General features: G+C 38.4%; 1 protein-coding gene across 4 annotated transcripts in view; it reads right to left on the bottom strand.

The window, feature by feature from the left end:
• The window catches only part of LOC129449733 (ADAMTS-like protein 1), a 174,913-nt gene that overhangs the window by 24,470 nt on the left and 131,278 nt on the right, over positions 1–19,165 (bottom strand). For all 4 annotated transcript variants that reach the window (XR_008646165.2, XM_055212099.2, XM_055212100.2 and 1 more), the window contains 4 exons: positions 17,376–17,426; positions 16,679–16,883; positions 8,691–8,838; positions 5,769–5,853 (listed from right to left, as the gene is read on the bottom strand). Coding sequence is in view for 3 of the 4 variants with exons in the window: in XM_055212099.2 (XP_055068074.2) it covers positions 5,769–5,853; positions 8,691–8,838; positions 16,679–16,883; positions 17,376–17,426 (489 nt within the window). In the remaining variant the exon portion in view is untranslated. The remainder of the gene's footprint in view (positions 1–5,768; positions 5,854–8,690; positions 8,839–16,678; positions 16,884–17,375; positions 17,427–19,165) is intronic.

Below are 19,165 nucleotides of genomic sequence, written 5' to 3'. Positions count from 1 at the left end.
CAGAGTTTTTACAGGCCATTTTCATGAAGGAGGCTTTCCTATAGCCTGAAATAAATAGGTGTGAGGAGGATCTGAATAATGTTCATTTTATTACTTAGGAAAGAAGGGCACACTCCCCGCCACGTTTTCTCTCTGACATCTTCAGAAATGCTATCATCTGTGAAGGAAAATTACAAAGTTCATCCAGTATCAAACCATTTACAGAGCTCCATCTGTGGTGGAGTGTTGATTTTGTGTCAGTCTTACTTTCAACTAATAGTTACCTCCTGGCAGAAAACAACAGTTCAGGCCAACAGTAAAGTGATCTCAATAAAAGTGCTCTACCAGCTTAACCAAAGTTTAAACCAGTTGGTGGTCCTGTCCATCTCGTGCCAGCAAACAATAATAAGTTACCTGCTTAACCCAAAAAACAAGGATATAAAAGTTTCTGCAGGTTAAAGGGACATTCCACTTTTTTTTTGAAAATATGCTCTTTTTCCAGCTCCCCTGGAGTAAACATTTGATAACGTAATAATCAGTAATTTTGCTGATGTAACATGGCTGCAGCGGGTGTAGTGATATTGCGCACTGCCCAAAATTAGCCCCCTTGGTTACTTTTAATAGCAGGGGACTGTTTTCGGGTAGTGCGTGGTATCGCTTCGCCTGCTGCAGCCATGTTGCATCAGCAGGGTCCTTGATTATTACTCCAGAATGAGAGTATAGTCCTAGCCATATCTGCCAAGAAAATCCTAACTTTTAGTACACGATGTAGCTACAGAGGAGTCAAGTTTTAAATCGGAAAAATATCGACAGTCTTTGGTTATTTCTTATCGCAATGCTAATGGTCTAATCTGATTCAATGGATTGTGCTAAGCTATGCTAAAAGTGCTAGCGCCAGACCCGGTGTCGTGAGCAATTCGGTCCCCCCTGGCAATTCGTTCTCCCCTAGGACCCCGATTGGTACCTCGCACTAATGCCTGGTCAAAAATGTGTCATTGCGATATCTCGTCTGCGTTAGCGGTCTAGCAAACTAATTACGTTGTACAAAATAGAAGCATACATTTTTTAAAAAAAATAAAAGTTAACAAAAAAATAATATAATAAACTAATATTCATGTTGCAGACACATCAGTACTTTTGTGTCATCATCTGCTTTACAAAAACAACACTTTTATTTTTGTAAATTATTAACATACCTTACAGAATGTATTTTTTAATAGTAAAAGTGTAGTAATCATGGCATATAAATTATAATTTTAATGTGTGATTGAACTATGTAGTAATCATGTTTTGTATAAGTAATTTATTAACTTTACAAAGTAAAAAAGTGGAAAGGGTACAGTATATAGCCTAATATCTAAATAATAAAATGACACATGCAATGTGTAGATCTCCCACCTATAGCTTCATTTATATACTACTATATGAAACATATAATTTAAAAGACATCAATTGTAATTTTAACAACGTTCTAACTACATAAATCATAACGCGATTTTGTAGTAATTTTAATAAGGCGCTAAGAAAACTACCCATGAGGAGTTTTTTCAGCCAATGAAATCACGCCGGGGTCCTAAGGGGGCAGAATTGCCCGGGGGGACCGAATTGCTCATGACACCGGAGATCAGCTGAATGGATTCCAAAATGGTAAGAATTAAATGTTTAACTCTACACTGAAAAAAATGATTCATTGAATTTAATCAACTTTCCTAAAGGAATAGTCTACTCATTTTCAATACTAAAATATGCCACTACCTCAACCAAGAACCGCTGACACATCCCTCCATCACCTGTGTGCGCGCACGCAAGCGCCGGAGCGCGCTGCTACGCTTCGATAGCATTTAGCTTAGCCCCATTCATTCAATGGTACCATTTAGAGATAAAGTTAGAAGTGACCAAACACATCAACGTTTTTCCTATTTAAGACGAGTAGTTATACGAGCAAGTTTGGTGGTACAAAATAAAACGTAGCGCTTTTCTAAGCGGATTTAAAAGAGGAGCTACATTTTATGGCGTAATAGCACTTATGGGAGTACTTCGACTCGGCGCAGTAACAACCTCCTTCTCCCATTATGAGAGTGAGAAGGGGAGCGGACTTTTCAGGCGAGTCAAAGTACTCCCAAAAGTGCTATTACGCCATAAAATATAGTTCCTCTTTTAAATCTGCTTAGAAAAGCGCTACGTTTTATTTGGTACCACCAAACTTGCTCGTATAACTACTCGTCTTAAATAGGAAAAACGTTGATGTGTTTGGTCACTTCTAACTTTATCTCTAAATGGTACCATTGAATGAATGGGGCTAAGCTAAATGCTATCGAAGCGTCGCAGTGCGCTCCAGCGCTTACGTGCACGCACACAGACGACAGAGGGAAGCATCAACAATTCCCAGCTAAGGCAACAACACATTTCAACATTGAAAATGAGTAGACTATTCCTTTAAGGCAAGTGGTTGCAATCAATCTACTCAAGCTACATTTAAACAAAAGTTTTATATTTCATTTTACGTTACTAATCTTTTTTGTTTAAATGTAGCTTTAATAAAGTGATTGCAACCACTTACCTTAAAAAAATTGATTAAATTCAATGAATAATTTTGTCAGTGTAGGGAAGCTGGAAAATGAAATGATTTTTTTTTGTGTCCCTTTAACCCGTAGAGCATTGCATTAGCAGCTGAAAACATCATGGGTTTGATCCCAGGGAACAAACATACTGTATAAAGTAAAAGTTGGATCAAATTAAAATATTACTTTAATTGGTAACACCTAAAAGATGTAATTTTATACAACTTTTTAATGTATTTTTACCGTAAATGTTTCATTTTAAGTAAAAAATCTAAATTTTTGGCATTACCAATTGAAACAGGCAAGGCAAGGCAAGTTTTTTTGTATAGCACATTTCATACACCGAGTTAATTTAACGTGCTGCTAAAAAAAGGATTCATTGAATTTAATCAGTTTTTTTAAGGTAAGTGGTTGCAATCAATTTATTTAAGCTACATTTAAACAAAAGTTTTATATTTTATTTTACTTTACTAATCTTTTTTGTGTAGCTTATATAAATTGATTGCAACCACTTACCTTAAAAAAATTTATTAAATTCAATGAATAATTTTTTTCAGTGAATGAGAAAACAATCTAAGACATCTAATACATGAGAATTTAAAATAACAATTAAAAGAAAATAAATGTGATTTTAATAAAAACTGTTTAAAATGTGTTAAAAAGAATTAAACAGGAATAAAGATGACTGGAGTAAAAAGTGCAGTCAAATAACTTTTTAAGCTGATCTAACTTTTATTTTTTACAGTGTAGCCTACTAAAATGTATAACTTGAATGCATCCTAATGCTACATGCACACCGCCAGCAACTTTGTTGCTGTCTGTCGCCTGTCTCTTTCAAGGAGGTTGCTAAGAGGTGTTCCTAATTCTGGTTGCCCTAATAATTGTTACTGTATAATCGAACGTGTAACGATCCACCGCAGTGAATGATTAGAAGTGGATGACCGGGGCTCAACTGCTTCACTTTCATTGGTAGTCACTCCCAAAAGTCGCTCATCATTTGCATAAAGCTGAACTTTTTTTATCACGTATCTGGACACACCCACTTCACGTCACCAACGGTCACTATCTAGCTCGTGTTGCCGAAATTGCATCACTCGGCCATTGTGCACACAGCTTAAAGCTGCATTCAGCCTAGCAGAGACTAGCAGTAGCAGAGTGACGCGATCTCATCGATTTTAATAAAAGCTTGCCGACTTCCGGCGACACAAGCATCAGTGACCGTTGGCTACTGGATGGGACGTGTCCAGTCGTGCGACAAAGTTGAGAAATGTTGAACTTTATGCAAATTATGAGCAACTTTATGGAGCGACTACCAATGAGAACGAAACAGTGGAGTTCATGTCATCCGTCTCTCATCTGTTACTGTGTGGACGTTACTCATTTGTTTATGACAACCAGATTTAGAAACGCCTCTTTTGAAAGAGACGAGCGACACACAGCGACAAAGTCGCTTATAATGTGAATGTACCTTAAGTCGCTTTGGGTAGAAGTGTCTGCCAAATCCACAAATGAAAATGTAAACTACTACCTTAAGCAGATTTCAGATGGATTTTCCAGCATGGAGAAACGTGGAAAACCTCTAACTCCATAGACTAGGAGCTCCCTGAGTGCGTTTCAGGTCAAGAAAATAGATCCATAATTGAAACTGGATGCCATTCCAATCATCTCCAACTCTAGGCATATGGGACTGACTTCCCATATGTGAGAAACATGTGATCCCGTGGGATTAAATTCGAGTGAAGTGAGATGAGAGCTAAATCAGCTTTCTCTAATTGAAACCTTCAATCGATTATTGTTGTCTAAGCTAATGCCTTCCAGACTCAGTCATTGTTTATATCTTAAAGGTTATGTTGCACTGTCTTTGTTGACTGAACTGTGAAACCACAGTATAAGCACAGTTATGCTTTATACAACCCCACTCAGTTAGAAAGCAATAACTGGCTCTATTGGCCCTAAACAAGCCCTAGAGTCATGTAAAGCCAATTGATTCAAAAGCCACGGTTGATGTCTCAACAACAAAGCCACCAGAAATGTTCTCATTTACCAAAGAGGGTCGACAAGTGCTTTTTTACTGCACATCCGTTGCATTTACTATGATCTGTCCCTGAACCAAACATGTGCAGCCACTTTAAACGGCCATGACTCTCGTGTTAATGTACAAAGGAAGTTGATTTTGTTTGAATTTATCTCAGCTGTTGCATCTTGGCAATGTTTGAATCTGTTGTTTGGTTATGACTCAGAAAGCGGAGGGTCAGACGTCTAAACGTAGGCGATATATTTCTCCCTTGATTTCTCAAGTAATTGTTAAAGTGGTCGTGACCATGCCGGCAGAAATGGCAGGTTTAGATCTTGGCAATGAAAGTGCAATAAGTCGAAGGCAGGAATTTCCTCTCTCGTTTTTCTTTCTCATCCGTAACCCCGCACTCATATGGCAGGCAGATATTGTTGTTGGCATTGCGGTGACAGCATATAATACAACATTATTTAGGTGCGTTTTGGGGAAGTCATGCCTATTACAAAGAATCATTTGTTTTGGTATCGAGCAGTTTCTTTATCTTTATAAGAACAACAAGAAATGGAGGAAAAAGTGATGTCATTCAAATATATGGCCTCAAGTTATCAATATTAAAGGGTCATGAAATACTAAATACTACATTTTCTTTTGTCCTATCTGCAGACTAGAACTTGTGGACAACCTGCAATATTCAGGCCACCCTGTCACCCATCTCTTCCAACAATTTCATGTTAGACCTAAAAACCGGATATTTAACCCTATAAATCTCCCTGCTCATGCAGCGCATTTGCAGACACGTCACTGAGCGTCGGTCTTCTGTATAAATCATCAACCTGTGATGGTTTCAGCAGAACGTCTGCTAATAGAGATGTGGGTTATCCCTCCCCTTCCACGCTGTCCTTTCGATTTACACAATTTGTACCAGTCTCGGCTTTCATGAGCCAGTCAGCTATGGCAGACTGTTTCCAAGATCATACTTTCCATTCTGAGCATTCGTTAGATTCTTCCTTCGCTAAATCATCCTTACGCAGGAAACAGTCGAGACCTGCCTAACTTAAGTTAGATTCTTTAAATGCACGGGGAGAAGACCTGGCAGCTTCGTGTTAAAATCGCACACTTCGTTTTGATTTGGTGAACCACAGGGACTAGAAACCAAACAAATACTTCATGACCCAGGCAGCTCCTGGTCGACGGTGAGAAGTTCAGATACTTACATGGGTTCTTCAGACACAGCGGTCTCTTCTTCCAGCTCTATGGCTTGCTTGAACCAAGGGGGCTTCGCCTCAACAGGAAGCTTCTCTGGAACATAGGCATGATACAGAAACTGTCTACTTTTAAATAGTTTGAACGATTACAGTTGCCAACAAACCTAGCAATGAAGCAGGGCTATGGTTGGGTTCCCCCGCGGCATGTGGACTCCCAAAAAATAAGTATTTCACTTTAAAGACATGGATATTCATAGTAGAGGTCTACTCGGGTCCAAAAAAATGTACCCAACCCAAAATGACTTGCTACTTGAACCCGACATGCATAAAACCTGACCAGAGACAAACCCGAGAAAACCCACGTCTTTACAATATGCGACGACGATAACCCGGATGTCATTTATTCCCTATGGAGAGTCGCAAAGGGGCTGAGGTGTGAGGTGACAACCATCTGTGCGACTACACCACATGCGATACATCGACCTGAAGTGTATTGTAATCAAAACCCTATTATTTAATATGTATATTTTATGGGCCGGAACAGGGGCTCAGTGGATAGCATGTTGCCCTTAAAGCAAGAAAGTCCCCGGTTTGAGCCCCGGCTAGGGAAGGTGGCCTTTCTGTGTGGAATTTGCATGTTCTCCCTGTGTCAGCATGAGTTTACTCCGGGTACTCCGGTTTCCTCTAACAGGCCAAAAGCATGCAAGTTAGGTGAATTGGAGATGCCAAATTGTCCCTCCCCAACCTGTGTGTGGATTAATTTGTGTATGGATTAACTGGTTCTCGTCATGAATATAGCCATAGATGCTGGAATGGCGTAAATAATAAATAAATAACTAGGATAATGTATATATGTATATAGGATAAATAGTGTATACGTTATTATTTTTATCTAGTCTCAAAATATTTGCAGTCTTTGTCGTATATGTATAGCTACGGGGCCCCTAAGGAGACATGGAGAAAAAATTTAAGAAAGTTTAGTTTTGCGTGCACATGTGAAACTATCACGTGCACACGTGAAACTATTACATTTAATTCCGGCTGCGCACGTGAAACTATCGCGTTTAGTTTCGCGTGGGCACTTGAAACTATTGCGCGCGCACTAAACTTTTAAATAAAAATTCTGCACATGAAGGTTTCGCGTGAGCACATGGAACTAAACTTTTGATTTTTTTTACTCCAATGTCACCTCAGGGGCTCGGTACATAGCTGTTTATTAATTTGCATTTATTTATTTATTTCACTATATTGACTATTATAATAAAGCCTCTTGCGCTGGAATGAGCTTCTCTCCCATATTGGCACGGATTTACGATTAAACTGATACTTCATTATCACTGCCACTAGGTGCGGAACTCCGACAGTTGCATTCAATGACGTGTACAGTGGAATGGGGCTATCAGGTTATTAACTCTTCCCACGCCAGCGTTTTTAAAAAAAGTTGCCAGCCAGCGCCAGCATTTTTCATGATTTTCACAAAAGTTTAAAGCCTTCCAGAAAATGTTCTTCTTTAAATATATAAAAAAACAATATATCAGATGAAAGAACAGACCCTCTGCTTTCAAACAAAAAAAACCCGTTTCATCCTACCCTCATTATTTCTCTTGTAATCACCTCTCAAACATGGGTAGGTTTCTTCAAAACCCAATTTTGAGCAAAAAGCTGAGGTAATTCCATTTTTGCGAAGGACTTTTGATAGAGATCAGATGCAGAGCGATCTTTAAAACATACACAGAGTTCTTTCTCTTTCACGTGAGGTGCTACTTCCGGGTTGTATAAGTTGCGGAAGTGCGCCACCTGGTGGATAATAGCGGTATTGTGGAAAGACGGAAAATCTAGTCATTGGCAGGGAAGCGTTTTCTCTTAATTGACGAGATATCTGGTCAATGGCGGCGAAAGAGTTAAGTCTGATGTCATGCGCGGCTTCAGAGTCCAACCGCTCACAGATGTCATAGAGAAATAACAAAAAATCAAGGCTATAATACACTTGTATCATAATGAAAAAAACACCCGATCCCAATTTTTAACTCCATAACAAAATCCGAGATGACCAGACATGGATTTATGGACGTGGATTTTTTATGAATTATTAATATATTGCTGTCTTTGATTCTGGAAGCCTGAGACGGCAGTTTACACGTGAGTTTATAAAATTTTCGCATAAATGTGTGCTATGAATAAATGGTGCTCAAAAATGGCTGTTTAAATGTTGTGGCTTGGAGCTGGAAACTGTATTCCTTACGTCATGACTTAACAAGCAGATAACGTGAGCCTAGAGACTGCAGTGTACACTGTGAGTTTATAAAATTTTCGCTTAAATGTGTAATATGAATAAATAGTGCTCATAGTTGGCTGTTTAAATAATATCCTTTATTGAAATAAGTGGAGGCTTGGACTCAGAAACAGTATTCCTTACGTCATCACTTAACAACCAGATAGACCCAAGTCCAATCTGACCCAGTGGCAATTTTCTTTTCTACTCGACTGGACCTGAATGTAAACAGCACCGAAGTGTGTGCAGTCTGCACCAGTCAGCCAAAAGGAAACCTGTTTGGCCTCGCAACTAATTTGGTGCGCTGCTCCATTTATTTTCATTTGTTGTCTGACGATGACAGCAAGGTAACCGTTAAAATGTGCATTTAAAATTGATTGACAGGTCTGGCTCAACAAAAATTACCTAATGCTTTACACATAATGTAACAAGCGCTCTTGGCAAACAAGAGGTGGCATTGGAAAAGGAGAGATAGCTCGGATTTTCTCTTGTCCATTCGGCAAAAATACTTTCAATTTAAATTACCCAAGACCCGATGCCGCTAATATTATACGCGACCCATGTCCGAGGCACACATGAAACTTTTCGTATCTAAGTGGACCCGTGAAGACCTCTAATTCATAGTGAGCTGGTGTTATCAAAAGAGTAAGAGTGCTTACCAATGGGCTTGTAGCAAGGCACTGTGACCAGACATTCTTCTTTGATGTGTGGTTTAGTGGTGGGACTGCAGCCTCCGGCATGAAGACCTCTGTGATCGATACACAAGACCACTCGGTAACGCAGACCCTGTCCACATGTAACTGTGCACTATATAGAAAGGTAATAATACAGGTAATGGATTAATACATAGGTAGTTGATGAAAAACATGTCCAGTAACTTTTCCTTCAAGATTTAGGTTAAAATGTACATGTACAGTACTGTGCAAAATTCTTAGGCCACCATCACCAGCTTTGTTGTTTTAGCAAAGTTTTAGGGCTCTATCTTACACCCGGCGCAATGCGCGACGCAAGTGTCTTTTGCTAGTTTCCACCCTGCGCAATTATAATTTTCACGTTTAGCACCACGTTGTTTAAATAGCAAATGCATTTGCGCCACCTTTTGCTCCCATGGAGGTTCTGGTCTGAAAACAAGGTGTGTTCAGGCGCATTGTTGGCGCGTTGCTATTGCTATTAGGCGCAATATGTTTTTTTGTTATTTAAATAGCGGATTAGTAATATGCGCCTATAAACGGGACGACAATGTGATTTTGCTTATCACATACATGAATGCGCAGCAGCACAAAAACGCTTTTAAATATGAAAGATTAAAGGATTGAATGTAAAATATTATTATTGAGTCTCTTGGACATAAATGAGGACTAATTATGAGACGTTAGAAGGCGCAAAGAGCTGCTTCACCTGCAGCCTGGTAAGTTAATAAATGCTTTGCTTTAAACAAATGCATCTTTTTTTAAATGTTTTTTTTTTAAATGCTACCTCATGGATTTATTGTATATGATGACTCTGTACCTGTGGATATTTGTGAGATGAGAAACATTTTTAAGTAATGCTTAAAAAAACTCATGACGCTGTCCAAGTGCTGAAACATGCGGAGAGCCGCTTGTAAATTCTTTATCTCCTGTTTGTTACAAATAAAGTATTTTTAGAGTACAAACCTTTTCTTACATACTTGTAAATTATTTTTTGATGATATTGGGTAGCCATACATTTAAAGCAATTAAAAGCCTGCTTTTTACTTCCATGACTAAAACGCAAACGAGTTTTAAAGGTTTTAATAAAAAAATAACAATTTCAATACAAGTGAAAAACAACACAATTATTTAACATTAAAGGGATTGTTCACTTTAAATTGAAAATTCTGTCATCATTTACTCATCCTCATGTTGTTCTAAACTTGTATGAATTTCTTTTTTCTGATGAACACAAAAGAAGATATTTTGAGAAATTATGGTAAACACACAGCAGTAAGTGGCCATAGACTTCCATAGTAGGAATAAAAAATATGAAGGAATTTATTGGGTACTGTCAACTGTGTGCTTACCATCATTTATCAAAATATTTTCAATACTACAATACTACAAAAATATTTTTTTCTACTTTGGAAGTCAATGGTCACTTACTGCTGCGTGTTTACCATCATTTCTCAAAATATCTTTCTTTGTGTTCATCAGGAAAAAAATCATACAGGTTTAGAACAACATGAGGATGAGTAAATGATAACATAATTTTCATTTTAAAGTGAACTATCCCTTTAATCTTAAACTGGGGATATACTTTGATACTGTTTTTAATACTACATACAAGTTTCCTATATTTTCTGGTTGTATTCTAATAAAAAGACTGAAAAATAATTATATATGATCACTATACAATTGCAAAAATAACAAATCTAATGGTAGCATGCTGGCCTAAGACTTTTGCACAGTACTGTATGTATAAGGAAAAGTGCATGTTTAGGAAAATCATGGATTTTCTTGTCCTTTACACTTCACTTAAACGGCATAATAGATTTAAATACAATTATACAACAGTTCTCTCTGGTTCTCGAATCTGATTGGCTAAGAGCTATACGATATTGTACTGATAACGGCACTGTAGCCGCTTCACCTTTCGTATTATTCTGCCACCTAGTGAATGGAGGTCCTAAGCAGGCTCATCTCTGAATGGAAAAACACAGACGCGCTGTTTGAATCACTCTCCGTGTGTGTGTCTCATTAGTTTACTAGCTCATAAATCAGTCTGTGAATCCCCAATCAGAAGTATTATTCCGTCAAAGATCAGCGCTCTTGGATGTTACGTTACAGTTAATGGGAGAAATGTCTTGTCACATCGTGTGGACGCTTAACACTTGGAAAGAGGAATATAAACACTCGTTTTTTTCTGGAGCTATATCTTTTATCAGAACGCGAAAACACCGTGGAACTGCAGGTAAGCCCCGCAGCTTTTAAATGTGGACATTGATCATTTACTTTATCGTGACGTGACTATTAAAACATGTTATGAGATATCGCCACTGGTATATTTATAAGCAGCATGCAAAAACATCTCTCTGACACTTATAAAAAACCGTTTTGTATAGTACTGACAAGAACAAAGTTTAATAATAATAATCGAGTGCTCGTATCGCGTTAAGAATACATGAGAAAGCAATAGTAACGTTTCACAAGTATAGTTTTATTAACTTTTACCTCGCGCCAAAACAATAACAACACAAAAGACACTAAATATGAATAAAAAAACAAGTACTAGTTTGATCATGACACCAAATACTGCTGATTTGATCTCATTTTTGACGATCATAAACAAACAAGGCCAGCATGAGAGCCAGGGAATACCTTTCAGAAATGTAGCCCAGAGAGGGCGGTGGTCAGCGGGGCGAGTGAACACTGATGTCCGCTCATGCTTTGGTTCTCATTTGTACCGAATCTCACTAAGCAAACGTTCAAACAGGCGCTATCTTTACTAATCGACTGCAGATTTAAATATAATACAGATACATTCTCGACTGAACTAATCTTAAAACTACACTTTGTGACCAAGAAACAGTAATATAAAGAAACGGCTTTTCCGTCCATTGAGTTGTTATGAGCTTCAAAGCAGCCGAAAGTTTTACCTGTCATTCTGGCCGCCCTCAAATCCGTGGCGGAAGAAGTAGTTCTCAAGGCTTTTAAAATAACTCCGTTGTTGTTTTCTAGTTTTCGTTTTTCAAACGTGTGCCGTCGAACTGTTGTATAAAAGCAATATCGCTCTCGGAGTCGTGTGATATAGCTCTATATCATCACGGCTGTGATTGCCTCCGGCACTCGGCCTGCGGCCTCGTGCCTCTGGCCTAATCACAGCCGTGATGATATAGAGCTATATCACACTCCTACTCGAGCGATATTGCTTAATTATTTGATGTCTCTCAATGTATAAAAGCTCATTAAAGGAGCAATTTGTAAGATATTTGCAGTAAAATGTCCAAAAACCACTAGGCCAGTGTTATATATTTTGCTGATTACTATCAATATCTGTAATGTTTTCAACTACTTGTAAATCGTGAGAAAATTGCCATTCAAAACATTGACACGGGGCAGTGCAGTCTCCTGTCAATGACGTTAATATCCATGTGACCCTTTGTCACCGCCTTTACTGACGTAAAAACCACATGACAACAGTGGTCGAGTTCGAAAAAATAAAATGGCGGCCAAGGAAGCGACTGGAGCACAAATTTAGTGTAAATAAAGGTATATTTTCACTTTTTACACATTTTAATTGCATTTCTAGCGAGAAATTAGTATTGTAGTTTTCAAATATGTGATTAGTTATCACAAAGGCGCTCTCTGTTTATATTTCAATCACATCGCCTTTGAAGTGCGTCTGAAAGCCTTTCTCTGAGCTGCCTTCATGCCTTTGAAGTCATTTCCTCATGAGGCAGCGAGGCAACAAGTCACTGCCTTCAGTTTTCGGACGCAGCCAGTGTCGTGGACAAATGCGGAAGTATGCGTTAGCGCCTGTTGGGCTACGCGCTTGCTTATGGACTTATGGATTACTTTTTACCGTCTGCTGCTGGTTGTGTCAGCATAGACAGCTCCCGTAAGCGTACGGGCCAACCAAACGACCCAAGAAAAGTTTGGAACAAAACGAGAGAAAGAAGGAGGATCAATTTGGTGTTGCATTATCTGGAGGGAGAGAGCTTCGCGATTTAACTAGACAGAGATTCTGATCCTGCTTGTGTTTTACGCGATGGGTGAGTTGTTTTGATTTGTAACCCTTCAAAAAATGTATGCTATCATATTGATCACAACATTAGTTGCATCTTCCCGCGGACGATATGCACATCAAGAGGTATTGTACAGCAATATAAATGGTCATTTTAAGACACTTCACAATAAGATTTGTACTGTCAATACATTATGTGAAAAATCATTGTAGATTGTAAGTTAAAAACTTAATTCTGTGCTGTGTTAACCATCGAAATTGGACTAATACTGTAACATCTATGACTAACAATTTCGTTTTGAACATCACATATAAACTTACATAATGAAATAAACGATAAACATTTATAAGACTTGATTACCTTATCCGTCAACGTGATTTCTCGTACGCGTCTAATTGATGGCCATCAGCGGTTGAGTTAAAGACTATTAATCCCATAATTCCACGCTGCTTCAGAGCGTCATTAAACAACGTCATTGTTATTGATTTGATCTGGTGCCATCTAGCGGCGCAGATAATACAAATTGCATCTTTAAAAACCACATGTATAATCATTTACATGAATACGATTAATAAGAGTTTTGCATGTCACATTGGTGCCAAAGCATTGTTGACAAACTAATAATGTTCATTTATTTTTAATTTGCATGTCTCATCTCTAATCTGACATAAATCATTGCTGACTGAAGAACTTATGATTATCAAAGTACTACAGACAATGTTTTACTGAATGCTTTAACTCCCACATCAAAAGAAAAAGTGCACCAAAAATAATCCTCAGTTGCCCCAAAGGAGAGTTTTTTGTTTCGTTTGCCAAGACAAGTATTTCACAAAATTCACTACAGAGATTGTGGTCCCAAATATCCATATTGTACAGTCACAAACCTTCCTCCCAAGTAAAAACAAAGATTTCCTTAGAAAAAACAACATATAAACGATTTGTTACTTGGTACAGTACAAAAAGTTATCTCTACTGAGTTCAATTCACATTTATTGGTATAGTGCTTTCACAGTGCATATTGTTTGAAAGCAGTTTTGATAAGATATGAAGTGATATGATATCATAATGTCATTAATCATTTATGTCTCAAATGTTTGTTTAAACTATGTTTTAAAGTTAGAAATGGGGGTCTAGCATGCTACTGTTAGCAATACAGAAGCATGAGGTTTAGAAATAATAGTGTTTTCTTTAGCTTTGGCCCCAATACCGCTACTATGCAGTTATAAGGTACTCTGTTTAAAAAGTAGACCTTATGCCAGACCTCCAGAAAATAAATTGCTATATTTTTCACCTCTTTTTTTACCCATTATCACATCGTTAGAAAGAGAAAGGTGTGTGTGATTAGACAGAACAGAGATGAATGAGGCACTCACTGTTGTGTTATTATCGGGTTAAAGGGTAACTGCGAGGGGCATGAGGACAAATCAGAAAAAATTTAAATAAGGATCAGGACGGCTGAGGTCTGGGATGTTTCTCCATTGCTATAAGGTTTAGAGCATTTATGGGAATTTAACAGGAAACTGTAAAATGCCCAAGGGTAAGCAATTAAATCTGAGGTACAGATTGGCTCATAATTAGGATGCCTACTCTATTTTCATTGAAGACAAGAAGCTGAGGCCCGCGTGCTGCCAGCAACATCAAATGTGTCCTTAGAGATGCATACTTCTTACATTAAGACACCAAGACAGTGCAGGCCTCTGTGGCTGGAGCGCTTCATCAGGTATATTATGCATTTATGGCTCATATAGTGTTTGACATGCCGCAAATGGTTCAGCTGTAATTGTGCTAATTGCTTTAAATGGAAGTTCAGCAAAAGTTCAAGCAAAAGACCCGCCATGTGGGACATCATTCAATTTCTCCTAAAGAGGACGTCCAACAATAACACTTTGAGGATCACCATAAGAATCATGTCCAAAACCAAAAAAAAAGAAAACGATTAATCATAAAATTCTCAGATATAAAAGTAAAACGATCCTGTAGGTACACTCTTAAAAATGCCAGGTTGTATTAATCCATGATTGAGTAACATATGAACAAACACAACTGTTTGTTTAAAGCTACCTAGACATATGTGACCCAACCATTGCATGAAACAACCCAGCACAAATTCAATTAAACCCAACAGTTGGGTGTGCTCATATTTTACCCAACCATAATAAAAAGAAATAATCCAATTTTCCTGTAACAAAGCCAATTAGTTTTCCTGTTGGAAAACTTATGAACACCACAGAGATGATCTAGAACAGCACTTCTCAAAGTTCGGACTCTGGATCCAAAGGGAATTTAAAGATCGCATGTTAAACTTGCAAACCATTCCTTCACTTTTTTAATCACTTTTTGGAGACAATTTCTTTTGGAGTATTCCTTGTCCGAAAAAAGGTGAAGGCGAGTTATTTAAAGTTTTTCTGTGTGACAATGGATGTGTTCGACATTTGTGACCCGTGACGGAAACCAGTTACACAAGTCGGTATCACAACTTTCGAGATAACAAGAATTTTTTTTTCCAAAATTTTTGATTTTCGTTTTTGCAGAATCTGGTAGTTGAGATCACGAAGAAGCCTCTCCATGTTTGAGATAGCAGTTTTTTGTATATTTAAAAGATTCTAGCGTGCAGCGAGGGCCGAATACAGTTTAAGAAGTTTTAATGTTAGATTTAGTCCGAGAGCTTTCTGTCACTCCATTGAAAATCTATGTACGGTTTCCATGTCCAGAAAGATAATAAAAACATCATCAAAATAGTCCATGTGACATCAGTGGGTCAGTTAGAATGTGTTGAAGCATCAAAAATACATTTTGGTCCAGAATTACGGCTTTATTCAGCATTGTCATCTCTTTCGGTTCTGTTGTGAACCGCATGAAGTCACGTGACTGTAGTGACGTGGCTGACCTGTTCCTCAGACATGTTTGCTACGGGTTTTTTTTTAACTTACAGCGTGCGTCTCCCCAGACTGCAAACGAAGCTGGGGCCACAAAAAAAGCTGGGGCGCAACAGATAACAGTCAGCCGCATCATACGTCAGTTGCGTCACTGGCTTGTTCGGCTTTATGTGGCGCCGCAGTCAGATGACGTCTGACGTCAAAGTACCGGGAGAGCTCCTCCAGAAATCTTACAGAGTAGTGTAATTTCGACTCGCCGGTACTTTGACGTCATCTGTCTGTCAGTTCTTGCTTGTATATTATTCCCTGTGTAGTGTAGGATAATATCATAAAAATTCTTGCCTTTTTAAGCACACGTGCTAAATAAACTGTTCACTTTAAATATCTTCTGTATGCAAATGTTGATTCATACCAAAATGCTTTTTAGCATAGTTGTGTTTTACACATGAAAACGTCTCTGGCTACGTATGTAACTGTTGTTCCCTAAGAAGGGAATGAGACGCTGCATCTTCTTTGCCATTCTTCCTGCATCCCTGTAATGCTGTCTTTGGCAATATGTCAGATAGAGATATTCTTCCTGGCTCCCGCGTCACCCTGTCTTTGTTGTTAAGCCTCACCATTGGTTGAATTTGATATACACATTCATATGCACTTACCATTGGAGGCGTCCCCAAAGTGTCACCGCAGTGATGCAGCACAAGTTCCCTCGAAAGGAATCTTTAACAATGTATCTTAAAAGGTAACACGATGTAACCTTGCTCTCACTTGAAATTTGTCCCCACATTTAGTCCTTGAATTTGAGGGTATTGGACCTGGAAAGTCCTTTAAAAAGTCCTTGAATTTGAAGTTTACTAAAGTGTGGGAACTCTGTGGACAGATAAGTATGCATTTATTTTGCCCCAAATCAGCACAAAGCTTTTCTGTTGGATTTGTAATGAGAGAGTTGGAGTTGTGTATACTTGTACATGTAGTATACACTTGTTGGTGCTTCTTGTAATACTTCTTCTAGACTGCCTAACACCAAACAGAAATACAATAAAAGAGAAGAATATTTGATTTATTCAAATACCGGTGACCACTCTTGCGCGAGCCATGTCGGGCAGTCGAAGGTATTGCACGGCTGTAGTATGGGTGTCTTTGGTGCATACAGACACTTCCACTCGTCTGTGGGGTTCATGTTTCCCTGCATGTCCTCTTCTACACAGGAAACCGAGCGGCTTTGCATCCCACCACCACAAGAAGTTGAACAGGCCGTCCAAGGACTGTTTTCCCACCTAAGACACAAGCGCACCGTAAACAACAAGCAACACAAGACATTGAATTGATTCATGTACCATGCCTTTACTTTTGTGCCGTCATACATTCTGAAAATTATTCTCACAGGTAACATTCGCTTATAAAACAGCGTTGAGAAAACAATGAAGATGCGTTTTTACAGCATTGCATCACCAAAACAACACGCATAAGAACAAAACGGCCGTATACCCATCACAACTTTATTCTTCTGTCCGTGAGGCTTTTAAAAGAGACAAATGTAGCCCCAGTTTTGCTCTGTGTGAATTACCACACGAGGAATGAGAAACTTTCTTCTCTCTCAGTCTGGCTAAAGGCCCATATTTTCTCTCTCTACATTAGACACTAGGACATTTGGCTCTGTGTGTTTTGAGCAAGAGGACTTAAAATGTTACTTTGCAATCTCAGTCCCAGGTGAACTGGCCACATGGGATGACTAACTGCAGTTATAGGATAAAGGTTGAAATACATACCGTGGTAATGGGTGATAGAGGTCATAGGGCATGATCTGCTTGTAGCCATCACTGAAATAGTAGATATAAATGCCGAGATCAGAAGAATGTACAGTAATACCATATGAATTAAAGTTATGCATTTTTTTTATTCAGAATTTTTGGCTTTGTTTTGCATATAGAGTCCCGCAGAGATTACGTGTTTTTGTAGGCTAACCCTGGAAGTTAGCGGGAAACTGGTTCCCTTGCTAAATAGCTCATTCATTTTTCCCAGACTTTTGGATTATCGCAAAAAAGAAGCTCCGTGTTTAACGAAAGTTAAAGACACAAGGTAATCTTCACAGATGAATACATATTGTGTAAATGCGTTTAATTAAAATATAATTTCAAAATTGATTTAGAAAAAACAGATACTAGCCTCTTTCACACAGTAATTCTGGTAAATTACCATGAATTTACCAGAATGAATTTACCAGTAAATACAAAAATGTGCTGTTCACACATGCAGTGACTTTCCGTCTTTTTACCAGTAAGACATCATTCACACATCAGTATCAAAATACCGGTAAACTCGGAGAGAAAGCGGAAGTTACCTGCGGCACGCGGCCGGCGAGCTCCGTCCGTGTCGTATTTGTAAACGGCGGGTTATGACTTAACAAAATACGGACCGTGGATATTGTTTTCACATCTGTGGCAAACGGTCGCGAAGTTGCTCGTGACCAAACAACATTGCGTTAGGCGGCGTCAAACGGAACCTGCGCGTTTGCACATTAGGCTTCACAGATGGTGTGCTAAGGACGTCGGCAATTTGGCAATTAAATGGTAAGCTGTTTTAAACAACTTTGGTGAAGAAATGTGGATGTTAACTTCAGGTGTGCTCGACTTTTAAGCAACATGTGTGTGGAAACGTCCGTAAACAGTCTGGGGGAAACCGCGTCATCTGTATAAAAAAACTTTCTGATTGGCCCGATCTGTCAGCGCAGTCTGACGTCGTCCGTTCTAAATGCCGGTAATGCTACATTTTTCGTTCACACACAGCGCTTACCGGTAAATTACTGGTAATCTTACAACCTGTCTTACTGGTAAATTGGGAGCACTGCTTTACCGGAAAGGTTCTGTTCACACATGACATGTTAACTGCAATTTACCAGTAAATTACCAGTAAAGACTGTATGTGTGAAAGGGACTAATAAAATCTGTGAAGATTAACTTGTAGGACAAAACGTGTTAGGATCTTTAACATTTGTTAAACACAGAGCTGATTTTTTGTAATAAATTAAAAGTCTGTGGGAAAAACTAATGGGTTTTTTTAGTGAGGGAACCTGTCCCGCTAACTTTCAAGTTTGCCTACAAAAAAACGTAATCTCTTCAACAAACTACTGAATTGATAATATATCATTTATGTCTGTGAAAACCCAGCAAAGTAATTTGTGATTTACTGATCTTCATAAAATCGTCCTTCATAATGTAAAGAATTGTCTGTGAAAATATATACTTGATATCTTTACATAAAAAAATCTGGCTACATTTTATAATCAGGGTCCATGAATAATAAACAAACATTTATTTCTACTTTAGAATGAAGAAATGCTGAGTTAAGGCCTCTACTAATCATAAACTAATGAGTCATCATCATTAAGTACAACTTTACATGGTTTTTAGTTGTTAGTTAACAGTGGCGGCTCGTGACTGCTCACGCGAGGAGCGCAAATTCAAAATAAGTGTTTGGAGTGTCATGTGTGTTGCTTGTGTTTTCAAAATATGTGTTTGTTGCATCATGTGAACCATGTGCATCACGTATTTTGTCAAAA

The sequence above is a fragment of the Misgurnus anguillicaudatus genome, chromosome 21 (assembly GCF_027580225.2).
Source record: "Misgurnus anguillicaudatus chromosome 21, ASM2758022v2, whole genome shotgun sequence".
Classification (NCBI taxonomy): domain Eukaryota; kingdom Metazoa; phylum Chordata; class Actinopteri; order Cypriniformes; family Cobitidae; genus Misgurnus; species Misgurnus anguillicaudatus.
The sequence above is the reverse complement of the archived record's forward strand: the minus strand, read 5'-3'. Positions and strand labels throughout refer to the sequence as shown.